The sequence below is a fragment of the Hippoglossus stenolepis genome, chromosome 21, assembly GCF_022539355.2.
Source record: "Hippoglossus stenolepis isolate QCI-W04-F060 chromosome 21, HSTE1.2, whole genome shotgun sequence".
NCBI lineage: Eukaryota > Metazoa > Chordata > Actinopteri > Pleuronectiformes > Pleuronectidae > Hippoglossus > Hippoglossus stenolepis.
The window spans coordinates 7,190,151-7,216,333 of record NC_061503.1 but is presented as its reverse complement, the minus strand read 5'-3'; the positions used below and the strand labels follow the sequence as shown (position 1 = coordinate 7,216,333).

At 43.1% G+C, this 26,183-nt stretch overlaps 1 protein-coding gene across 1 annotated transcript in view; it reads right to left on the bottom strand.

The window, feature by feature from the left end:
* snx29 (sorting nexin 29) overlaps positions 1-25,512 on the bottom strand; it is a 140,438-nt gene extending 114,926 nt beyond the window's left edge. Inside the window, exons 1-13 of the mRNA XM_035145252.2 lie at positions 25,088-25,512; positions 23,663-23,727; positions 22,065-22,117; positions 20,544-20,668; positions 18,493-18,673; positions 18,257-18,327; positions 16,779-17,039; positions 14,894-15,302; positions 13,655-13,767; positions 13,275-13,371; positions 13,043-13,125; positions 6,846-6,909; positions 6,005-6,133 (exon numbers count right to left, since the gene is read on the bottom strand). Coding sequence (XP_035001143.1) covers positions 6,005-6,133; positions 6,846-6,909; positions 13,043-13,125; positions 13,275-13,371; positions 13,655-13,767; positions 14,894-15,302; positions 16,779-17,039; positions 18,257-18,327; positions 18,493-18,673; positions 20,544-20,668; positions 22,065-22,117; positions 23,663-23,727; positions 25,088-25,094 — 1,658 coding nt within the window. The 5' untranslated portion in view covers positions 25,095-25,512. The remainder of the gene's footprint in view (positions 1-6,004; positions 6,134-6,845; positions 6,910-13,042; positions 13,126-13,274; positions 13,372-13,654; positions 13,768-14,893; positions 15,303-16,778; positions 17,040-18,256; positions 18,328-18,492; positions 18,674-20,543; positions 20,669-22,064; positions 22,118-23,662; positions 23,728-25,087) is intronic.
* Positions 25,513-26,183: the final 671 nt, after the last annotated feature.

Below are 26,183 nucleotides of genomic sequence, written 5' to 3'. Positions count from 1 at the left end.
GCCAATACTGCGAGAGATTATTAGAGCGAGCGAGAGGAGGGAAGATCTTATCTTCTCTGAAAAATAAGCAAAAACAGTATCTCAGGAGGAGAGCTTCTACTTTAACTACACGGAGTAATTACTTATGTTCAGTTTAAGCCCCGGGGTGATTTTTCTCTCTTGTATCCTTTGACCGCTTCCTGTATTATCCTCGTGTTTGGTAGTCATCTTAATGTGCAATAAACACAACTAAATTGGTTGTTCTTCAGGTGCACTCCGGTTTTGTTTGGAAGTGGGAAATGAGAGGTACAAAGACGCCCGCAGAGACAGACAGCTCAGGAGCTGGATAAAGCTCCTGAGTGCAATTTACTGCTCACCCTCTCAGAAAAAAAAACACTCCAGGCACACACACACACTTGTGTCACACTTCCAAAGGCCCACAGTCAAAGCTGTATAAACTCACAACAAAACAAGGCTAGGCTAGGGTGCAGGGCCGGGTTGTTAAAACTTCCACATTGAAGGGAAGAGGGCCCCCCCTGGGTAGAGTGACATAAATGACTTCCCATAGAAAGGAAACGAGCGAGCTTGAACTCTCCTAACAAGTAAACTAGGCAAACTTCACAGCCGCTCTCTCTGCCACTTCTTAGATCAGCTGCACCACACTGCCTTGAGGAGAGACGGCCGCTCTGCCAGCTAAGAAAAAGGCATCTGCTCCCATTTCTTTTGTGTGTGTGTGTGTGTGTGTGTGTGTGTGTGTGTGTGTGTGTGTGTGTGTGTGTGTGTGTGTGTGTGTGTGTGTGTGTGTGTGTGTGTGTGTGTGTGTGTGTGTGTGTGTGTGTGTGTGTGTGTGTGTGTGTGTGTGTGTGTGTGTGTGTGTGTGTGTGTGTGTGTGTGTGTGTGTGTGTGTGTGTGTGTGTGTGTGTCCCCTGTCCAACCTCCCCCTCCCCTGTGACGAGGTATCACTTCCTGGCCCGAGCCCACTTGACTGGCTGCCTTCCCGTCTCCCTGCTGCGAGAGGCCTGCTTTCTGCTCTGCCAACTGACGTCAGAAAAGGGGGGACAAGAAGTGGTTGTGGAGAGAGAGAGAGTTCAGAGTGTGTGTGTGTGTGTGTGTGTGTGTGTGTGTGTGTGTGTGTGTGTGTGTGTGTGTGTGTGTGTGTGTGTGTGTGTGTGTGTGTATCCTTGAGGGAGTGAGTTTGAGGGTTAGACGTTCAGAGCGAGGCCACTTTGGTTTTGGACATCTATAACCGAAGTCACAGTGTTTTAATGACTCTGTCTGTTGTCATTAGCCGTAACCAGCCACTAAATAAAAAGGGCAGTGTGATGAGACACTAAGATAAGACATCATGCCAGATATATTTCTGACAAATTTTTCTTGAAAACAAAGTGATGTTATTTCCTCTGCAAATCTCAAAGGTGTGTGAATGAATTTTGTTTTTCATCAAACCTCGGCAAATCTATGTTTTCAATTTTTTTAATTATGTCATGTTTCCTTCCATATTTTCTAGAAAACAATCTCCTTCTTACATAACTCTGTGCTCGTGCTATCCCCACTAACTTTCAGTCAGTGAAATAGCAACTAGTAAGACAGAGAGAGAGCAGGACCTATGGATTTCACATTCAGATTTTGTAATGCTCTCACTCAAAACCCTGTGCACGCACTCAAATAGCCACTGCTTGTGCACAGATTTGCTCTGCTTGTGCTCAAACTGTGCACTCGCACTAAGAAATGATTTTGCCTGGACAGATTTCCCACGCTGCAGCTTCAGCTCTTCTCCTCACGCTCACGCTGCCCCTGTGCCCACGTGAAACATGCTTCAGGAGCTGCGCTTCAAGAAAGTACAACACCTTCATTAAGCAGGAGTCCAGCGGATCCCGAGAGACGCTCTGTTATGTGGTGTAATCATATGGAAAAAACAAGTTATTGTGTAAACAACAATATTCAGACTGATGTTGACAGCTATGGGTGAAGTGGCTGTGAAGTAGGGAATTAAGTTTGCAAACAGATAAAGGAATATTCACAGCGACCGAGTGGGCGTGTTGTTGGCGTTTCAAACACACAACAAACTGACTCAGGACAAAACAAACAACAAAATCCCTCTGGATGAAAAAGAGGTGCCACACATATAGAAGATGCTGACAAATATGTCAACTTCGAGAGATTTTTGTTGATAAGGATCTGCGCCGGTGTCGATGTACTGTACAAAAACACTGCGCAATTAATATGTTGTGTTACATTTAGCTACGGGTCCAGATGAAAGCGTGGATCCAGGATATCGCCCCCCCCCCCCCTTCTTTAAACATTGTGAGATTGGGCATCGTTTGATTTTTTTCACCAATTTCCCAGAGAATAATTCATGGAACTTAAATTTAAGGGGACTGTTGGGCCTCGGCGGAAGTTATGCTCTCTTCCGAGTGCTTCTCTAATTGCAGGACTGTTACAGTACCCTGCGTTGCTTTTAGCTAAACGTACCTACCTACTGTAAATACACTCAGTACCAGAATACATGAGGATGCTGTGCGTCAGTGTGTGAGTAAGGGTTTCACATTTTCAGGATATATCTGGACGGATGAGTGAGTGAGGGTCCTGCTGTACATCTGAGTTTTGTGTGGGTGGGAAACTCAGTGAGTGAGCAGAGGCTGGTTTTTGCCCACTCCCCTCTGCCGGAATCTACGTCAGCCGAAATCTATCTATGGCCACTCGCTCATCCTCAGCCACCCCCATATACAGACGGGCTCAAGACACACACACACACACTCACATAAACATACGCACATAATACGCACATATATGCCATTTAATTTGGTTTGGGGCAACGCTCTACTATAAAATCAGTATTATTCAGAGAAGCCTCAATAAAACCATCTGATGCTGAAGATAAACATTTAGCCTGAACCTCCGTGCCCGCAGCGAAGTCCTCTCTGTCAAGGTGAGTGCACGTTATACAATCTGTGTCAATCCGCATCTCAATTAACTCGACAGCAGGGAAGCACTCGAGTTAGTCGCTGGTCAACGAGGAAGCCGACGGTCCCTCCAAGTGTTAAGACGGTACTCCTCGGTGTCAGATTTGATGTCAGGCTTTCTGGCGCCCGGCTCGCCCTTTAGTGCGAGCGAATCACAAAAGGAATTGTGGGATACATAGCAACCGTTGCCAGTAGCCGCTTTCACTGAATGATTCTGACAGCTTCCAGCCCTCATTCAGTGGCTAGCTGCTCCTTCGGTGGTATTTATAGCAGCTATTGATCGAGGACAGATTTGGCTGAGAGGGAAAAGCAGCACTTGAGATTTAGCGGCGGTCTATAGAATCGGCTTTGTGTGTCTGTGTGTGCGCGTACGGTCGTGCGGAAGGAGCGCACTGTATGTCGGGGAGGACGGAGGTGAATGTGAGGCCATCACTTGTTCCTGGCACACGCCGGATAAGTGCTGAACAAGAAAATCATCAGCTCCTGCACTGTCCTCTCCAGACTACAAGCCCATCAGCTGCAGCCGTCCCTACACACTTAACTTCGAGTGTGTCAATCAATCCTGGCTGGTGGCTTGACTGGACCGTCGGAGGCTACGATCGGAGCACAGACTCGCTGGGACTGCTGGAGGATGACTAATCCTCTATTTAAAGGGCTCACGGCTCAACTGAAGGCTTCTGGCATACAGGCAATCAATTGTAGAAGCTGAGGTGACGCAAGTCACTTTCAGGGAAACCGCAGGTGATCGCTTAGTGGGACAAAAGTGTTTATATATCGATATCTAGGGGATGGAAAGGTAATGCAGGGAAATTGTCGTTTTTGTCGTTCATCCGCGAATGTTTTTAATCATGAGCGACTGAACTGGACGTGGCGACCTTAACATCGATACTTGCCCAAATACACGTCCTTCTTCCTGTGTGGGGTGCAGCGCTAATTGCTGTGATTATGTGTAAAAAAGTGATGCAGCTGCTGGAGATACAGTACGAGGCACAGCCCAGCACAGTCAGCAGCAACCAAAGCAGCTTTAATCACAGACGTGAAGGTCCTCTGGGTTATTACGGCTTCTACACAATGTTTACTGATGCTGTGCCGACTTAAAAGTTCTCCGTTTAAATTTATTGATGCGCACACAACAAATAACAAGGAGGGAAACAAAAGTTCACAAACTGTTTTGTCTTCTTTGAGCACAGACATTTTGAAGATACACTACACACCTAAATGTGTTATTTGGGCTCTACACTTAATGATGATGACTGATCTTTGAAGAAATACATTAATGCTGGTTTTAATATCACAATTATTACCGAATGTATCAAAAATCTACATTTATGGGTTGAACATGGCTTATTGCATCTTCTAATTGAAGGTGGGTGTCCCCTAGTGTGTGTGTGTGTGTGTGTGTGTGTGTGTGTGTGTGTGTGTGTGTGTGTGTGTGTGTAGAGAGAGAGATGTTGGGGGTTTAGATAGGCGTGTCTCAACTCCACCTCCCAGCACTTTATTCTAAAGCCCTTATTTTAATTAGAGGTGAGGTGTAGTTACACTTTATCTTTGTCCAATACAGGTGTACTGAATACTTCTAAAAAAGTGGAAGGCCACGTAATAAAATCTGCATTATGTGAAATGCGGACTCTCCGACAGCATCATATTTCTGTGGAGGATTGACAGGTTAATGGTCAGTACCAACGACCCAACCATTACACTGTCAAATGTTCTTGCTTTGGAATAATTCCTCCCACTAGCACCGCCCTGACACTTCTCAGCTCAGTATGGTGGAAACGACGTGCAGACGAAACCTGGAAGATGTGTTCACTGGACATTAGGTGTCGTCCTCTACCTCGTCACGAGAGGTTCCTGATGGATATTGTTTCCTCAAAGGAGACGCGAGTTTCATGGAGACATTTCAGTTTACTGCTTGTAGACTTCCTGTCCATTTTGCAAATTCTCAGTTGAGCTTAGTGACAAGAGAAAGTTAAGGACATGCTGTACAGAAATACTTAACACACTTCACAAGGAGACCTACGGATTGTAGAAGCTTTGTTTTGCTTTTCCAATATTAAAGGGGCCATATTATGCTCATATTCAGGTTAATAATTTTAACGGAAATTTATATGGTTTATATGCACTAATGTCCAGAAAACACTTTCCTCATACTGTCCATTGCTGCAACTCCTCTTTTCAGCCTCTGTCTGAAACACTAGCTCCTGACTCTGTGTGTTGATACTACAGCAGCTGAGAAGGACAATCTTAAAATTTGTGGATTAAATCGCAGAGGTAGATGACATGGGTTCAAATACACGTTTAATATTTCAAAAATACACCTGAGGTTAAAGTCGCGGCCTTTGCCCGTGAAATAAGTTAAATAACTATTAGCTTATTGCATAACACAACTTAATTGTAAAATACGGCAAACATGTCTAGCAGCAGCTGCATTTTAAAATCCATTGTGTGCTCTGCCTCTTTTATACAGCAGGGTTTTTATACACATCCCTGTGGATAGGGCAACAGCTCAGACACACTTGCACCTCGAAGCCTGTAGCACTCCGTTTCGAGCAAACATGTCGATCAGCTGTAGCAAAACGGTACAAAACGTTGTGTGATTGAACATGAGCCTCGCATTGTGCCAGACAAGCCGCTCTGTGTGCATTACGCAAATGTGGGCCATTGTGATGTCGTCCTGAAACGCCTCGTCGAAAGGTTTCCAGTAAAGGGAACTTTTTAACTTTGGAGATCTATTACATGCACAAAAAAAACCTATGTAGCAAACGAGAAGAAAGAAAAACTGAAAAGGCTTAATATGTCTCTTTTAATTTACCTGCTGACAACTCTCACATTTAACCATTTTGTATATATAATGTCAGAAAATAGTGAAAATGGGCAAACACTGGCTAAATTAGTGTCGATGTGAAGCTCTGCTTTGTTACAGGCCTGAACTGACTGACAGGAGGGGTGTTTAAAAAGTCCTAGCTGGTGCAGCAGTCAATACAAGCTAATCTCCCACACTGCAAACAGAAATGACTGTGTTAACATACATCCCTGCTGCTGCTGCTGCTGCTGCTGCTTACCTGGCCAGTGCCTGGACCTTGGCTGTGTGCCTCTCCTCCAGCTCTGCCAGCTTCCTCTTCAGCATGTCCGTTTCCTGCCTCAGGCCGGCTGAGTGCTCCATCTCCCCGTCCAGCAGACAGCGAAGAGACCTGTCGCACACATGACGCAGATCACACGCGTGTAACACGACTGCATGCAAAATGATACAGCTTTCCATGTGGACGTGTCTCTACATGTAGACACACTAGACGCTGACACTCTGGTCAAGTTTTTAACATAAGCAATAGATTAGATAAACATTATTAAGCTTCCATCACTGACTAGAGTCGCATTCAGATCTGTAAAAGAAACACTCATCTGTGTCACTGTTAATTTAATGGCACAACTACAATTCATCAAATAAATCAAAACACGGCTTGGCAGTGATTACGGTGAATCACAAAGATGTAAAAGCATAACTCTGAGTTTTCTGTTCATTTCAACAGAATTTTATTGGACCACGCTCTGTCTTCTCCTCAGTGATCCATTTTAGCAGCTGTTGCATGGGTTTGAATCACAGTCTGCTTATTTACGAAAAACAAAAAACACACCACTGAACTGTTTTCTGCCTCAAGTCAGCACAAAAAACGCCTCTCGTCTGAGGATGAGGAGAAAACAAGCTGACACAATTTATATTGAAAGATCACCCGATAACTTCTTCCAAGCTGAGTGTGTGTGTGTGTGTGTGTGTGTGTGTGTGTGTGTGTGTGTGTGTGTGTGTGTGTGTGTGTGTGTGTGTGTGTGTGTGTGTGTGTGTGTGTGTGTGTGTGTGTGTTTAAGGGCTTGCAAGCAGCAGATAAGCGAGGACATATCCCAACGTACGTGTTTTGCTCCTCCAGCTCGTCCTTCCTGTTCATCATGGCTACAATGGCCTGACGCAGCTCCACTGCAAAGAATAGAGAGTGAAACTTCAGCACTAACTCAAACACATAAAACACAAACAGAAATAAGCATGACCTTTAGTTTGGAAAGTTCCGAAACCAATCCCACTTTCGCTCTTCCTGGATTATTGCTGTACTTGAGTTCCATCCCTAAAGTACAGTTTTTCCACTAGAAGAATCAACTCTTTTAAACATTTAAGGTTTTTGAATTTAATACACAGACAGACAGTGTGTATAGTTACCTCTGGCAAGGAGGTTATGTTTTAATCTGAGTTTATTTTTAGCAAGATAATGCAAAACCTCCTTGATGGATTTCCACAAAACTTGGGGGAAGGATGTTGTATGGGTCAGGGAAGAAAATATTTAGGGAACTGATATCTATAAGTGTACAAAATTTGGTCCAGCTTGACGGGGAACGTTGGGCGGCTGTGGCTGAGGGGTAGAGTGGTCGTCCTCCAACCAGAAGGTTGGCGGTTCAATCCTCTGTCTTCCCCATCTGCATGCCGAAGTGTCCTTGGGCAAGATACTAAACCCCTAAATAAGTGTTGCACTAATTGTAAGTCGATTTGGATAAAAGCGTCTGCCATATTACATATAATGAAATGTTATGTTATGGGCGGGCCTTAGCGGAGGTGTGTGCTCGACTGAGTTCCGTTCTAGTCTGCTATGAATTCTATAAAATAGCAGATACCAGGAACTTCAGTGGAAATTCCCAATATCTATATCAGCCTGAGAAGCATCAGTCAGTTGAACTGTATCAAACACAGTCGAGCAGCAGTCAGCAGCTGGCTGATGTTTATCTCCTCTCTGGTGTTAAGGACAGAGTAGAGCCGGGCTACAGTGACTCATCTGCTTCATTATGCTTGGGGGTGCACAGGAAAGGTTTCCGAGCTCCTAACAAGGCGGTTACGACTAATTTCCAAAAATAACAACCATGAGCAAAAGGAGTTAATCCTTCACTTTGCATTCCACCATTTACACACTCGCACGGAGAGACCACAACTCTCTTCTCATCACTAATGTAGGGTGTCAATGTAGCCACAGACACAAGTAGGTCTCCTCCAGCCCCGAGCTAAATGCCTGGTTGGGGGGGAGGGAGGAGAACCGAGAGGAGGAGGAGGAGTGTGATGAAGAGCGCAACACGGGAGAAAGTCTATTATCACCATTCCATTCTCCATTCTCCACATCAGCAGGCCAGAAATAAATGTGACCTTTACTCCGACCACGCGTTCACAGTGGGTGCCGCGGACGAGCCATTAGGGACTTCGGTCGAGCCAGACGCCCCCTCTGTCCTCACAAGGGGACGTGGTCTAATTACAACACACGTGTGCGTTTATAAATGCAGGTTACTGTGTGTGCATGTGTGTGTTTGACCACCGAAAACCTCTTAATTCCAATAATAGAAGCATTCAGATCATCCAGATCTGATTGCACGCGAGGGCAATCAGATCTGGATGAAAATCACGGAGGGAGACCTTACGCTGCTCACTTTTTCTTCTTCTTAGCTAACCTACTTTATCTTGGGTTTAATCCACTAGTGCAGTGCTGGTTTGGAAGGGGCTGTTTGTTTGGTCAGTGGTGATGATGGTAGCAGTTCTCTGTCTGAAACTGTAAAAGTGACCTGCAGTTAACTAAAGACTGTGTGCAGAACACTGAAGCTGCACCACCGCTGCTGCACAAAGAGCTGTTCACCTCTTTATTCAAAGTCCAGTGAAGCTCGAATCAGTACGCAGAGCCCCGACCTGGAGAATCAGTTATGTTGTTGTTTTTGTTGTTGTGAATGTGTTGTTGTTGTGATCAATGCCGCGACTACAGAGTGCTGGTTGCCTGTTTATTCAAGTTTTTAATCAATATTGAACATATCATGTGTCAGACAATTTGATTTTAATGTATTTCGATCTATGCTTGTTGTATTTGTTTGCTCTTGTTTAAACCCTTCTGGTGTGAAGCACTTTGAGCTGCATTTCGTTGTATTAAAGGCGGCGTACAAGTTTTTATGATCAAGACCATTTTTACAATCAGGTTTCTGCCACACAACTTATCCCGTGACATTTATCTGTGCATGTTTCACAAAGCCTCACTCACGAAAAGGGCAAACCCTGTCATCAGCTATATTTAATATTCTGAGAACTAAACATTCACACGCTGTAATGATACATTTTTGGCCTCTAAAAACCAGACAAGTGAGTTGAGGACAGTGTGGAAATGAGAACCAGTAAGCGGATTACTAGTGCACGAGTTGTGTCAATGCTTCTTGATGCATCTTTAATAATCATTGCTTTTCAGACCAGAAATCTTAAATGATTCATTCCAGAACATAATGGCCAAAACACCACCATGTGTTTCATGTGGTGCGTTCAGAGTAAGAGAGAGAGAGAGAGAGAGAGAGAGAGAGAGAGAGAGAGAGAGAGGAGAGAGAGAGAGAGAACTTGGTTGCTGCAGGGAGAGCAGGTGACACGGAGGTGAGTGAGACAAGGAACCAATGTTGATGATTGTAACCAAATGAGGACATCATACCAGTCTAATCCAAAAATACAGACTTGGCCTACGTGTATTTGTATTAGGGCTGTCAAGAGATTAAAATATTTAATCAAGATTAATCGCATGATTGTTATCTGTTCTCAATGTACCTAAAGGGGTATTTTTCAAGTTTTGAATACTCTTATCAACATGGGAGTGGATAGAAATGCTTGCTTTTTACAAAATGTATGTTTATGTATGTTCAAAAAAGATGCTGAAAGCATAACATGGCAAACTCAAGCCCAACAAGAAGCCACAAGTGGGCATTTTGACATTGTTAATCGGCCTGCAAGCTGTAGCCACCCATTTAGCTATCGCTGTTTAAGTTTGTTGGTTGTGGAGTTGTCCATGCATGAAGGAGGGGAGAAGAGAGAGGAGAGGAGAAAAGAGGAGGAGAGGAGAGATGACTGGAGAGGAGAAAAGAGGAGGAGAGGAGAGATGACTGGAGAGGAGAGATGACTGAAGAGAAGGTTAGTGTTGGATCAATATATACCTATGTAATTGTATTTTTATAAATATAAAAAATGAATATATCAAGTTATATAAAATACACATAAACATGTTTGTATTACCAAGCACACATTGGACTTACAATACAGTATTAAACATTCTTTTAAATAACAAAATAAATCAAATCTCATCTCATGTGTTAATAATGAGTTGTGAGATTTTGAATGTTCACTTCATGACTACGGCCTCGGGACAAAGCCACAGGTTAAGAGGATATTATGCAATTAAAAGAAACGTCTCATTACCTCGAAAAAATAAAATTGTGGCTTTCTCTGGGTTTGATCATTGTTGGAAACATTTGGGATAGAGTAAGTACACAAGTCAACAAAATATATAACATAGGTCAAGTTGTTTTTAGACATTTTAATGAAAATTGTTGCATATTATATCTTTAAGCCTCAAGCAGGAACTGAGAAATTCATAGAAAAGCAGTGTATCATCAATTTGTGACATCACGTGCTTTCCAAGAATTTTTCTTCAAGCCACTTTCCGCCAACTTGCCTTATCTTCTTCCTCTTCTTGTGGTTTGCTACGTTTCCCATGAACAACTTTGCGCAGCACCTCGAGAGACGGGCTGTTATTGTTGCTTCGGGGTTATGTGAGTGGGCGGGGAGAGAGCAGAAGCAATGGGACTGTGGATATCGAGAGCGAGAGAGCGAGATTTCTCCGGCCAAGAAATAGTCACGGTCTCATCTCTTAAATTGCCAAAATCTGTTTTGGCTGCGTCGCATTCTGGTTTATTGGGCCGACGGTGGGCATAGAAATTGGCCTCCATGCCTCCGTCAGGATGGATTTCTCCCAATGTGATCGCTGGACATCAGCGATTCTGGAGAAAAGAGCTTGTTGCCCTCTGATTTTAAAATGGCTGACACGAAAACCACATGTTACAGGGTTTCAGACTGGATTTGTCTTTTACAGAAAACCCCATCATAACTGTTACCAGGAAAAGGGAACCGCCTCCTTTTGCCTGCAGCGTGGACCACGAAGGCCGTCCCGAAATGAGACACTCTGGTCTACAGAGGATTTCAGCCACCGGTGTCACCAGCTGATCCCACCCTTACTGCTGTATCTTGGCAACAGAGCTGAAGTTGCACACGCCTAGAAACTTCTAACGCCCCTTGCTTAGTTTAACAGCCTTTGAAATGGGAAAGCCTAGTCCCGCCGCTGTGACTCAATCTTAAAATGCAGCCTGTGAAGGATGCAGCCCCTGAGTTGAGACACAACTTTTGTGTCTTCTTTTATTGTGCAGCACTTTGGTCGACTGCTGTTATTTTATAAGTGTGCTATATGAATAAACTTGACTTGACTATGGATAAATCTGCCTTAAGATATCGTCAGATCTACGTTAGACGGACTCTGAATGTTTAGTGGGTGCGTTCAATAAGGACCCAAACTTTTATGACATAGCTGTTTGTACGTGAAGGGCCGCTGGACTATAAACTGTTAAATATCTTACTAAGTCCTCATGGAGCCGCCTCTGCACAAGTGATTTGTAGATCACTCGCTCTTTCCGTGGCCCCATGACCACCTCGTACCGAGAGCTAATAGATTGGACGACAGCTCAATCCCAGTACTTACAGGCAGCTGCACTAACCTTTCCTGCCCTGGCGCTGTGTGTCTTTCTCTCACACACACACACACACACACACACACACACACACACACACACACACACACACACACACACACACACACACACACACACACACACACACACACACACACACACACACACACACACACACACACAATTGAGCAGCATCAGTGTGAGCAGCTATGAGTCTAAACTCTGATTAGCTCCAGAGCCCCACACATGAAATGCTCATGATGCATATTTATTTAAATCTCAATTTCTTTTTTCTTTTTTTTTTTGACATCTCACAGCTGATCTGCAGGAATTCACACAATCTTAAGTTTCTCACAAGCAAAATCCTCTGAGAGCAGCAGATGAGTGTGTAATTAAGCACAGCGACATGTGCATACACAGGAGCAACAGTGCCATCTGGTGGATTGTTTGCCATGAAGGAAGAATTGCAGTACAGGCACAGGCACGGGGCTTCACTCTTTGTAATTAGATCACGTTTAACTGCACTGAAAAACAACAGGTTTTGAAAACACTCATCAGCAGGTTTGATTTAATTTGCCGCAGCGACAGCTGGGGGGAAATTTACTGACAAAAACATGTTCGGGAACTTTCCAATGATTCATTACCAACACAAACTTCTCATGAACGTCCTTTGTCATCTGATAACACCTGAGCAGGAATTATCAGATGACAAAGCCTGACAGATTTTTTTTTACTGTCACAACTAATGTGAATCATGTGTATGTTTAATTGTATGTAAATTACATCCGATCAGCAGTCGCCGATTGCTACGTGGGAACTCTTCAAAGACGCGACTCGAGGTGTCACAGAATCTAACTAGATTTCCAAGAGGCTAAATATCTAGACAGGTCGGCGACAACAACCAATCAGAGCGCAGGAGGGGGTGAAGGCACATGTAGTGGTGAGGTGCCCCTTGATTTTTTTTGCACTGCACATTTCTGCAATTGAGGGAAATCGAGCAATAACCATGCATGTGAGGGACAACAACAAAAGCAGAGAATGCCTGTTGAGTTGGGGTCGGGCTCTGTTCTCAGTTGGAGCTGCTCTCGATTCTTCACAACTGTAATGTCCACTGAAGCGTTTCACTTCCTCCAGCCTGATGTGTCATTGGGTGAGCAGGAGGATCAATCAGACACCTCCTGCCTTTTCTCCTGTGTTTTTTCTGATCAACCGTAGTTTGGGGACCAGGCTAGTCGGGTGTTTATCCTGGTGAAAGGTTGTTTAGTGTGTGACCCCCCCCCCCGCTCCCAGTCAGACGTGCAGTATGTCCTCACAACAACCCAAAGACTTCCGATCAGAGGACAGCAAGTCATGTAGTGTGAATTTGGCTTAAGCTGTTAGTGAAGTCATGCGGAAAGACGTTCACTTGTCTCATATGTGCAATAATCCATGATGATTCATTCCACAGAACAGGTTTTGAGAACAACCCGAAAAAGAAGAGCAAGAGAGAGAGAGAGAGGAGTAGTACGAGACCGACGGATGGGAAGAGGACAAACACTCACCCACTGTCATGGACTCCGGCAGACCAGGTGTTTGCAGGACGCTGGAGATGGGAGCAGACGGCGCCGGTGGACTTGACTCCATGCTGCAACACACGAAAACAGAAATCGGGTACTTTTGAATCTCTTTGAATTGTGTTGCAATTGATTCTTGTGCACAAAAACACACTTTTGAATTTAGTCCTGGGAAAGGATTTTACCCTGCAGCACAAATAACTCCCAATCATTGCCTTACTTGAACGTTAGCTCGGACCTGCTGCTCTCACAGTTTCCCACCGGCCCTGTTGAGTCACACTGAGCAGGAAATGCGGCCGTGTCTTCCACAGAGCTCACTGAAAACAGAATGGAAGTGAAAGTGAAATCACAGAGTGAGAGAGAAAGCCCCTCAATTTAAAACGATAGGCAACTGATCCTCAATGCAGATTTAAAACAGACAAATATAACAGAATCTTAAATGGTAAAAAAGAGAGGATAATAAGGATCGGTGCAGCAGTGTAGGTTAAAGACACAGAAGATGATAGGTGGGTTGTTTTATCTGCTTTATATTTTTTTGTCGGTGCGGGCCTCTCTATGCTCTGTGGCTGTTGTTCTGGGGGCGGGGGGGCAGTATCGTACCTGGCTGACGGTCCGCAGGGTTCAGAGGGATGAGGATGTCGGCGCTGCTGTGGTTTGTCATCACCTGTAGAGGGCTCCACGTGGACACACTGGACAGACTCCCGACCACCACCCTACACAAGAAGAAGTTTAAACCTGGGTCAGTTTGGTTGTAGTCAGCTTTGAACATTTTGGAGTCAAGCCTTAACTGCACAACATGTTATTATACAACAATATTATCTATTTTCTAGGATTATGTAGTCCGACACTTAGGGAGATGTAAACAGGAAGTATAATGTTACAATGGACTCAATGAGTTGGGCTGTGGGCTGCGACTTGTTTTTTTTAATATCTACTTCCATTAAACCTATGCTGAATCACTTTCAACTTTCACTGGTTTACATTGATATTGAATAAAACTTAAAAACAAGATTATTATCATGCTCCATTTATTATCTCCGAGAGAGCAAGAAGGATTTGTTTCCACTTTCCCTAACATTGCGAGATAAGGCGTTTTTCAAGGGAATAGAAAAGGGAAATAATTTATGGATCTTGATGAAAGAAATAAGGCACATTTAAGGAACTGAGATCTATGAGTGAGTGAATCATTTTTATGCAGACTGCTGGGCCTTGGCAGAGACATGCGCTTTCCTGAGAGCCATTCTAGTTATTTATTTATTTAATATAAGCAGATTTATAGAAGTTTATTGAAATTGACAAACAGTGTAAGCCGCAGTGAATCTAAACACGTGAACAATTTCGGTGCGCTAGGATTTAACTGAGTTACGACTCAGAGAAGAAGTTAATACCATCAAACAAATGTTCCTGTTGTTTTTGGAACGCAGACACACGCTTCAACTTCACAGACACTTTACTCTTTCAGTGGAAACAAACATCACAATCTGGTTATTAACTGTCTTGTGTTATGAATAAATGTTGTCATATGAGAGTAAAAAATATTTTTATAGATCTATAAAATAATGTAACTTGTAGTGTGTCTTGGCAAACTGACCTAAAATCTGTCACATGTGTCACACACTACTTTTTTATAATGTTGGAATCTAATGAACAGACACCTTTATTTTGCTCAGAGAAACAGGCTCTAATATGTTATTAATCAACTGTAGGAGCCTTTAATTAGCAAATCAAACAAGATAAAAAGAGCACTTGTGAATTACAGGCTTTCTGCCGCGAGCCCACGTCGATTTCTACTAACTATTTATTTTTACACTTTTTATAACTTGACGTTTGCTGACTCACTGATCAGAGCTGATCCTCTCCTCCTCCTGAGGTTGTGCTCTGGGTTTGTACATCTCCTCTTCTTCCTCCTCCTCCTCCTCCTCGTTGTCGATGCTCTTGCTGTCGGGCAGAGGGGGCGTAGTTGCGGGAGGCGTGCGAGAGGGATGCGGGGACCCAACCCAGTTGACTATCCCCGGCTCCTCCAGGCCGTTCTGTGCCGGCGACTGGGAGAAGGCCGGCTCCAGTGGGTCTATCCCTTCCTCCAAGCTGCTCTGAGCCAGAGCGGTGTGACTCTTCCTTATCGTGCCCGTTTTCTGGGAGTCCTCCTCCCCCTCCTCCTCGTCCTCCGCCCCTCCATCCAGATCATCATCAAAAGAAATGATGTTGGTGATCTTCTTTTTCCTGCGGCGCTCCTTCCTCAGCCCTGAATCTGGGCAGGATACAGATGAAAATAAAGTGAACAAAACCTTTAATCTCAAGCCTCAATTAAGAAAAAACTTAAATGGATTCAACACTTTTCTGTCTAGACCGGCTCCGTCCAAACGTTCATACAAAGTTCAGTAACGATGACATCAGCATCTTAACTTTATTTCACTTACTCGACTTAAAAAGCTTTTTCTCACTAACTGTCTGTGGTTCAACCCTCTTCCTCTTCAGCGCCTCGCTGTGCATTAGCGAGTCTTCCACAGCGGAATAATCTCAATGGGAAAAGAGGTGGCGCACCAATTTAGAATTTAATTTGCATTCAATCCACTGGAAGGTTTTAGCACCGCACAGTTAAAAGTTAAAAGCTTGTCCATCTCACCGAAGCAGAGCACATGGAGGGAAAACGGTTGCGGTATAGTTTTCCCCTGACAGGAAGGACCGGGGCGGCTACAGCTAAATGAGGTCAAATAAGGAGGCCGACGTTCTGGAAGTGTATTCATTTCATGGGGGATTTCAACTCCGCTGTTGCAGCTCCGCGCTGCGCTGCACTTGCCTGGTGATGTTGCCACTAGATTCTACAAGTGCATTTATTACACATGCTCGAACTGAAACGTGTTGTTTTTGTGCTTACGCTGCTTCTGAGGCAAACGCATTTTTCAAAAATTACAGTATTCGACATGCGGCTCACCTCTGTCACAATTCCTTTCATGTCAGAACCAGAGGATGACGACTGTTTTCTGTTCGTCGTGCACCATTAACACGCTGACTCATTTCTTTTATCACACCGGTCTAACGTTTCTCCAAACAAAACGCCAACAGTGATACTTTCGTAAGTATTTTAGGTCCAGACAGCATTTCATCTCTACTAACAGCTATCTACATATGAATGGGGAAACATTAAAAAGATGAAAGCCGTGCACTTCGGTGGATGTGTTCCTGCTCTTTGCTCTCCACACAGATTATTTACCTGCGGGCAATCAAAACCTGCTCAAACGTGATTGGTCAAATTAGAAATGTTCAGATTCTGAACATTCACATAAAGAATCTGTTTGTAGAGATTACATGACACATAACTCCCTGCAATCAAGGGGTAGAAACAATAATGGTAAAAACCTTATAATACAGTGGAATAGTCCTGAAGTTGACACCATGTATGTAAAGTTTAATTTTAAGACAAGTTTAATTTCTTAAGAATGATTTTTACCTGTAACATAACTTGTCGATATCAATTATAATCGCAATAAATGTCATGTTATTATTTATTTTAAGCTAAAAGTGTTTTAAACTTCTTTATGAGCAGACAATTCATTATTAAAGCATTACATTGATATATTGTTCTTTTGTTACATTGCTATAGAATCTATAGTATATATGAAAATTATATTGCATTTATCATTAAAACAGAGCAGTCTTAACAAGAATAAATAACCAACTTTTAATTTCTTGGCTATGGGGTGTTTTATAGCAAAAAATGTCCTACCAGCAGAGGTGCTGCGTGGAAGAACAGGTAGCGGGTCCGACGCTCCATCCCCTCGGGCCGTGAATCCGGGCACCACGGCCGTGGCTGTGCTGATCTCCCGCAGGAGGCTGCTCACCCCCTGAGTCGACTCCTTCAACAGGCTGCCGATGCCCTGCGTGGACTCCTTGAGGAGGTCGGACACCGACGGGCCTGCGCCTCGCGTCAACCCGCCGTTCAGGTCGGTGTTGTCGATGTTGATGGCAAACAGGATGGAGTTCAGGCCTGAGCGAAGCAGAGAGAGAGAGAGAGAGAGAGAGAGAGGGCGAAAAAAACCTAATTCATTCGAGATCAGACCGGTTAAATCATGTGAAGCGTTTGAACTTGAACTTCAAAGTGTGTGGTAAGCAGTTCTGTCCGTACACAGAGAACGGGTGGCAACGGAAGATGAACGACCCGACTGTGTACGCGAGGAGAGGAAACAATCTGGCAGGAGATCAGTGGTGATACTTTAGAGTTTGTGCTCATAAGTTGTGCTCGTCAATAGTTCTACAGTAAGAGAACATCCATTAACATTAATAAGGTTTGGGCAGCAGCTCTCAGGGTGCCCAGCCATGCTAAACCCTTAAAGTGCAAAGTCAGTGAATTTCCTGCTTTTACAGCAGCTCTGTTTGTGTGAAGCCTGTTCACATTTCAATGAGAGTGAAAGTGAGGCAGTGAGGCCCATTACACAACGGGATCAAATTTCAGAGTCACAACTTTGCTGATCTTCGATGCTTATCATTAGAGGGGCAAACAAAATATAGCCTGGCCTGAGGCGTGGTACCAGAAGACCATAAAAGACAAAAATCTAATATGTATGGTGGCCATTTTAGGACATTTCGGGGTCAGACTGTCAGCTTGGTTCACCTTTCATCAATTTTAGGCATACTTTACTAGCTTCAGGTACTGTAGCTACCTTTACCTTCGCCAAGGAGGTTGTTCAAACTCTATTCATTTGTCTGCTATTTGGTGCATTTGTTTCCTGTCAGCAGGATTACACAAAACTAAGGATCAGATTTCCACGAAACTTGGTGCAAGTATGGGACATGAGCCAGGAAGGAACCAGTTTAATTTTGGCATGGACCTGGGAAAAGAGGCGGATCCAGGATTTTTATTTTTCACTTTGCGGCATTGGCCATTTTTTTATAAATGCATACTGGATATGCGCTCTGAGTGTTGTTCTAGTTTGCAACATGCTAACATACACAGTGTGATAACATGCTGAACATTAGCATGTAAAATGTTACTTAAAAAGCTAAACAATACTGTATTTGCATAACCTGTAACATTAGCCTGTTAAAGATAATTATTATATTAATATGTATAAGACTGTGGGTCCAATTGAGTAAGATGGCAGCGTTCGGAATCGGGAAATTTTGGCTTCATTTCTATATAGTGGGAGGAAGTGGGTCAGTGTCGTCCATCTTTATATACAGTCTATGCTAATGACACAAACTGACCTGCAGCCATGGTGGGGAGCATACTTGCTCTCTCTTCATCAAGAATAAAAGCCCCATCTTCATAGTAAGTTCTGGAAGAGAGGTGACAGGTAATCAACACAAAAAGAGGAAATCCCTGCATACCAGTCGTAAACAGCACAAATGTGATATAATGAATATTGATATGCAAGTTTGCAATCCTAAAACATTTTCTCTAAATATAAAAATATAAATTCACACAGAACAACAGTACTAACCCCAGACGTGGGCGGTCAGCCAGCAGTGTGTGCAGGTAGCGCTCCAGCGAGTGCTCGTTGAGGGCGCAGCGCAGCCACGCACGACCCCGACCCAGCTCGGAGGAAATGTGACGCAGCGAGTAGAACCGCTGGAGCTCATGGCGGTTCAGGTGCTCCTTCACGTAAAACCAGAAAGTCAACTCTGGTGGTGGATGAAAAGCAAAAAAAAGACACAAGGAGAGGGTGAAAAAGGAGACGAGGCAATGGGAGGTGAAAGGTGGCGTGATGGGGCATTGAGAGGAGGAAATGAGGGAGAAAAGGTTGCAGGGAGGAGAAGAAGAAGAGGCAGTAAGGTTGATAAAGATGATGAAGAGTTAGAGAGGTGAAAGGAAAAGAAGGACAGAGGATGCAAAGGTGAAGCAAGGTGAGAAAAGAAGGGGAGAATTAGTTCTTCCTCATTTGTGAAAAATAACCGTTCTTGGGTCAAACACTTCTGGAGTCCTGAGAGTCGACACATCTTCGCTCTCTCATTAAAAAATACCCACAGTTTCTGGCACGCAGCTCCATCCTCACTTCCCACCTGTCACCTCCCCATATTTCACACTGACCTCACGACTAACACCGTTTTATTATTTTCTATAACAAAGAGAGCAAAAGATAAAATAACCTCTGAGGGTGTTTCCATATAAAGTTTTCTAAGGAGGGGTGCAGTAATTAATAGGAATGAGAGTTATGCTTCTTTTCTGCATATAATGAGCGTGTGACCTCAGACCAGTGTGTTCAAATGACGCCTGCTATTTCTGGCTTTAAGGACTCGGCTTCATTAATGAGATGCAAATCCACGAGTTCAGCCACAATCCTTTCTTGTAATTGACTGTGAAATACAGGGGATGTCAGATATGCTAATGGTTATGGGGTGGCGGCCGTTGCAGAAGTCATGCATTTCTGCTGCAAACGTGGATTTAATAACCACGGGGTTCTTCAGTACGGCAAAGTAGAAACAATTTAGCAAAATGTGAAACTAATGACTCTCTGTATGTGAAAATGGACGACATGAGGGTACGCTCAAAAGTGAAGCCAAATGTCTCGATCGCCCTCTGGTGGCTGGCTGCAGTAAAGGTCATGAAGCCCAACTGCGCATTAGCAGACTAAAAATAAAATACATCAAATTCATTTTTCTCAAAGATGGTTTCTTTCATTTTAGCTCATTCTTATCACACTGATTTCATTAGTTATTTGATGCTATAAAAACTATTGACAGCTGAGACTGACCCGTGACTAGTGAAGCCCGTGTATTAGTGGGACCTCAATACCTCAGGGAGCATAAAAGGGATAAAGGAGGAGAATCTCTCAAATAAAAAAATAGGTTAGATGATTTTTTACTTTGTAAAAGTATTATGTTTTGTTAATGCTGTTTCAGGTTGCAAGACTTTTTATTACAAATTATCCTTCTTCAATTAGACTACAAAGAAACAACCCAGGTTATTTTACTTTAGGGCAGCACCTTTACACAAACTAGAAATTTACCAGATTTCTTTTTTGGGTACCTGCTAATTTTTCATTCCCCTGTAGTTCCACATGATGCTATCTGCAGTTTGGGATCTTGACTGCAATAACAAATAAACTATTTGTAGGTGTGAATAAGGCTTGAATAAGGGGCATTCATTTATGATGAGAAACTGGCAACATTCTGCAAATCTTGTGATTTTCTAGGACTGTGTTACTGACCACTGCAGAGAGAGACAGAGGTTTGACAGGAGCGCAGAGATCAACCAGCGTGTGACTCTTTAAATTGTACGTCCTCTCTGTAGTCTAATCATCTGGTCTCACAGCAAGGTGGTGATTATCCTGCAGCTCGGAGCTTCGCACTGATTCATCTGCGTCCTCAAACCCTTCATGACAAGCTGCCCTCTGGCAAGGTTACAGCTTTCTCTGGTCTCCCTTTCTCCCCTCACGACAAAGGCTGGAGGCCGATGTTAAGTTTCTGCCCTGATTTTCGACTTGAGAAACCGAGTTTAACAAACTGTGACTCCTCCTGCAGCGAAGCACACGGCCCCCGTGGAGGATCGTACCTGCTTCGGCCTTGCTGCTGAAGCCCGCGGCCTGCTTGAGTGCGGCGGCGGTGAGGGCCAGACCTCTGCTCTTCCTCAGGCCGTGCTGCAGCACCGCTTCAAACTGTGCGCACAGACAGATCACTCTGCAGAGAAAAAGAGGAGAGGAGAGCATTTGATATTCAGTGGTCACCTTTAACACTTACAGGTACAGTGGTAGGAAGGAGTGTGTCCACTGCTTGTGTTTTTAGATGCCATCTAAAGCTCCAGTAGTCGTACAATCGGCAGGGCGGATGTTCCTGATGGTCTTTTTAAATAAATGTTTAAAAATAAACTGCGGTTGCTGTGATTTAGTTAGCAGCACTAACGACAGGATGTTCACCTGCACACACACAAATTCTCTATCTGCACATGTAGCCCTCTCTCTCATAGGGAGTCGCTGAGAGGGGATGGCAGGTTGTTTAAGGGGAATTGATTTCGGTCATTTTGGCCTTTACAAATCGCCTAGTGGGTAGAGGGTGTATTTTCAGAAAAAATCAAGAGGATGTCAACAACCACGGAGTTAAAAACTATCGACATTATTTTCATACGTTTCTATTCTGCACCGTTAAATCATTTAAAATGCCACAAAGAGATCTATTATCAACATTTGCTGGCTACAACACATAAATGTGTAAATTTTGAATGGTAATTATCAAAGTTACAAACTACTGTGAGTTCTGAGAAGCATCAAATATGAAATTTTGATGGTGATGATGATGTATCACTATAGTCTTATTTTACTCGTCTTGCATTTAATAAAATAAACCTACAAAATGTAACTTCGGCCACTAGGGGTCTCTCAATCAACACGACAGCAAAACAACTAGTTTGATGATAACAGGAAGCAGTGTGGGATCATGGGAGTTGCGGTCACTAATATTTGCAGATGAAAATCTACCTTGCGTGACTCAGGCACAATAAATGTTCACAGATAAGGTCAAGGTCAATTGTATTCACGTTACGCAGCAAACGGCAGTGAACAATTGGGATCTATTACGAGACACCAACACAAACAAGAGACGGACAAAGCCACGGCTAAAGTGGGAATGACACAATTTAAAGACGAGCAAAATGATACCTCCCATTACCTTGAATAAACTTGAGAATTTCTTGGAGTATGAACATTGTTGGAAACATTTTTGATATTTTACAAAAGTCAACAAAATATTTAACATGGGTCTAATAGTTTTTAGACATTTTGTTACATATATCTTTTTAAAAAACTGTCTTGTTGCTTGAATGTAATAAAATATACTGTATCAACATAATTTTTCTCCATTTTCTGTTTTGTTTTGTTAAGACAGTGGATCCTCAAGCTGGGCACATTTTCCAGATCAGTGCACAGAAGAGGCTGCAGCTACAGCAAGTCAAACACGTACTGGAACACCACAGCGTCACGTGACCTGGAGCTGCACACGTGAACCAAACAGCCCCTTGTGTTTGCTGAGGAGATTCAGATTCAACCCACTGAACTTCCCAGAAACAGGCAGCTTCTCTCACCTGCTGTCTGAGTCGGTGGCGATCTCTTTCTTTCCTCCAAAGCGAATTTGGCACTGTGAAGAGAAAAGGGGGGGATATTAGACGCTGCCCAAGAAACATCTCATTCTTCAGCGTCCAAACCCAGAACACAATGAACACACGTCTAATATTTCAGGGGTCGGAAGTAGCCACAAAACAAACACTGTATGTTGTTCTGTCCTGATTACGACCAGAACTGCAGAGAACAGATTAAAGGATTCCTTCTCCAATTCCATAAAACAATATTTATTAGACAGTCAAACATGTCGTCATCTAGAGTCGTGGTTATGCTGTGTCCTTGTTTTACTACTCATTTTACTAATTGTTGTGTGTATGTGTGATTTTTTTTTTAGCTTAATCTGCTTGATATACTGTACATCTGTGTCTTTATAAGCTGCTTTCAGACATGCACTGAATTCCGCACACTTTCTGGAAATTTCCCGGAGCGGCTGTAACATATATAAGAGAAAAACAGCAGGAAAATGTCTGCGATATTGACCGCGAGCGAGCGGCCATGTTGATGACGTTTCTAACACGCAGCGGAAGCAAAACCTAAAAAAAAACTCAAGAGCATAAGTATCTCAGGGTGATAAAGAGGAGCCACAGAGATAGAGGACACCATGTCCTGTCTCCTGCACGCTCCACCCAGACGCCACCCCTCGTCTGAATATCTCCAGACATTCTCCTGTTGTTGTGAACACGTCTGACATAGAAAATCGCCCTGCTGCTTTCTCTATATGTGAAAGGCAAACAGGAAGTTCATGTCTGAAAACGGCTTTACAGTTATGTCACTGATTTATCAATTATTTATGCATATCTGATCTCGTTTTTTGTTTTTTTTTAAATACCAGTGTAAGATTTTTTTCTTACACTTTACAAAAGCGACCTCACAGGCCTCCTGTAAAAACTGAGCAGCAGAAGCATCATCACCTGAATAAATGTCCCACGCCTAATACATGATACAGGTTGGCAGAAAATTAGGGGTTTTCTTTTTACTCTTTATGTCTAATCTGCAGCTCTGACCTCAGTCACTGTTTGAACCAGATCCAGACGAGACCTGATACATGCACTTTTACTTTCTCTTTCTCTCTATGTATGAGGAAAGGCCAACACATCAGAAACATCTATCAGTGCTGTGTTTCTTTCCACACTCCAATAATAACACTTGAATTCAACCATTTATTTTGCCGAATACATCTGCCCAACATTTATTCAAAAGAAGATGAACTTTGCAAAGTTGCACGTCTGGATCAGCTTTACTTCATTTTATTGTTTACTCTGCGGTAGATAAGGGAAGTAAAGGTTTTAAGCTATCATCCATTTCCACATTCCAAAGAAATATGTCACTATACTAATACTTCATGCAATAAATGTGGAACTATTTCTAAATCATGCAGACATAGGTTTGTGGAAGTGGAAGTGTTGCTTTCTCTGTATGTTCCCTTCTAAACAATAACATTGACTGAAGTCAAAAAGTGAGAGATTTGACTAAATCTATACACGCTTCCTTCTCCCTTTCAAGCTGCAGCACTACATGTGGCCATACGTGACTTTTAAGTGACTCAGACAGAGAAACTCGCCTGTTTGACAGCATCCAGCAGCCTCTCCAGGAGGTGTTGTCTCTTGGTATCACTCTGCTGAGGGCCTGCAGCAGCGAGGACACACACACACACACACACACACACACACACACACACACACACACACACACACACACACACACACACACACACACACACACACACACACACACACACACACACACACACACACACACACACACACACACACACACACACACACACACACACACACACACACACAAATGGGGTTTAACGACAGATAAAGAAAATGACTGACGTGCACACTTGATTTGTATCGATTCTGCAAAGTTCACAAGGAGAGGAAAGTAATTATTTCTCTTGTGGTAAAACACAGTTTGCAATATAGTTTTCAGCAGAAATGTAACAAAAGTCCAATATATTGATATGTTGCTTGTGCACAGTGAGAATTTGGGAGGTAAAACTGATCCACCTCAGATTTATAAAATGTTTTGTTTATCAAGTGTTCTGTTCAGTTGAAACTGTCTTTAAACTGAACAGAACACAAATAATAATGTGAATTTTATCGACTGTATATTAATTTTGGCCATACCATCCAGCCCTAGGTATATGATCTCAATAGATCTATATTCAATATATTGATAAAGTGACCGATATATGTTAATGGAGGTATGTGCTCCCTTGTTGTAAATTAAATATCTTTGAGTTTGGGGTAAAAACTAAACATTTTAAGTCGTCTCCAGAGAATCAGTGATTTTTCCCAACAAATGGTTGATGGATCAAAAAGAGTAATTGGCATCTAGAATTACGTAATGTGGTGCTTTAATGTTTATTACTACAGCATTTCTTTGATTCACATCTATGCTGTTATATATATATTGTTATAAATTGTTATAAATGCCAGTTCAATGTGAACCAGTGAGGTGTGACACAGCTTCTCACAGAGGATCTGAACAGTATGAGGATGAGTGATGATGCAGATATGTCGACATAAACTTTATGTCAAAAAGTTCGGTGCACCAGTGCAACCAATGTAAAAAGTTAGTCTGGAGCCCTGGTGTGATTTATGTGTTAATGATAAACAATAATTTAGCACGGCCCTCGAAGGATGTTGTGAAAGTAAAAATGGCCCTCGATAGAATAAAGGTTATCCGGCTCTGTCATACAGAGATTTAAACGGTTAGAACCAGAGAAAGTGTGTTTGAGTGATGCTGAGAGGATTTGTATTTTCTCTGGAGCAAAAAGATGAAATATGGATGAATATGAAAGGTCGTAAAACACCGGAAATACAGTCTGCAGGGTGTAAACAGTGTGCGGCGACATTGTGGAGCCGATTCTGAACAAGTCAGCAGGAAATCCCTCATGTCATCATGCATGACTGAAGCTCCTCTGCCGTGCACGAGTCCACATGTCGTGTCTGTGTGAATGGCAGTGAGATCTCACCGTTCATCGTGGCGGACAGACTGTGGTGCCGGTGACATGCAGGAGACAGCTCGTGTGGTTCATCCCTCAGTCGCTTCACGTCGCTCGGAGCTCAGGCTCGGCCGCGGACCGGGCCCATGCTGCCGCCGTGGCCGAGCTGCACCCACCCTGGCGCGGCGCGTGGGACCGGATCTCCCTCGGTGAGCGCAGAGGCCTGCCGGGTGAGGAAGAGTGTGTCACGGTGCGGGATGAAGGAGCCGGAGACAGAGCAGAGAGCCGGTGAACTTCATGGCTGTGACACAGGCTGATGGTTGAGATCCGGCAGTGGGTGTGTGTGAGGTGAGGAGCTGCGGAAACACACACACACACCAGCTGGTCGCAGGTTAGAGCCTGAAACACCGAGGAACACAGAGAAGCGGACACTGAGCTGTGTCAGGGTCACATGACCAAACACATGATGTCATATGACACCTGCGGCATGACGGGAGTTGTAGTCTTCTTCTGTAATAGAGGTTCGGGACTACAGATTTATTTAATGAGTGAAGATGTTTATTGTCAAACTGTTATACAAAACAAGCGAGGGGAAAATTGTTGCAAAATTTCTTTTAGTAGTAATAAAGAAAAAGGAATAAACAATTACAGCAGTAATAACACGATTAATTCAGTAATATTTAAATAAAATTAGAAAAAATATTATTTACAAAAAATATATACAATAATGCAACAAGAATTCATAATAATTTGGATTTTTAAATATATTTTTATTATTATTATTATTATTGTTTTATTTGGAGAGGACAGAGAGAGAGAATTAATAATAATTTTACATATTTTATAAATCAAATATTTTCCCATTATTTATTTACTATGTATAAACATACACATATGCTGAAGCAGAAAGAAGAATAGTCTTATATAATCTGCCCCTCTTTCATAAGCCATTAATTAACAAAGCAAATAATAAAACATTTAAATAGCTGCAGGCCAACACAGCCCCTCAGGTCCCTCTATTAGGTCCTAAGTTACAATTCATTTTATACCATTCAGAGAAGCTCGCAAAATGATTTACCTGAAACAAAAACAACACAGAACAAAACTTAACCAAAGCATTTCATTG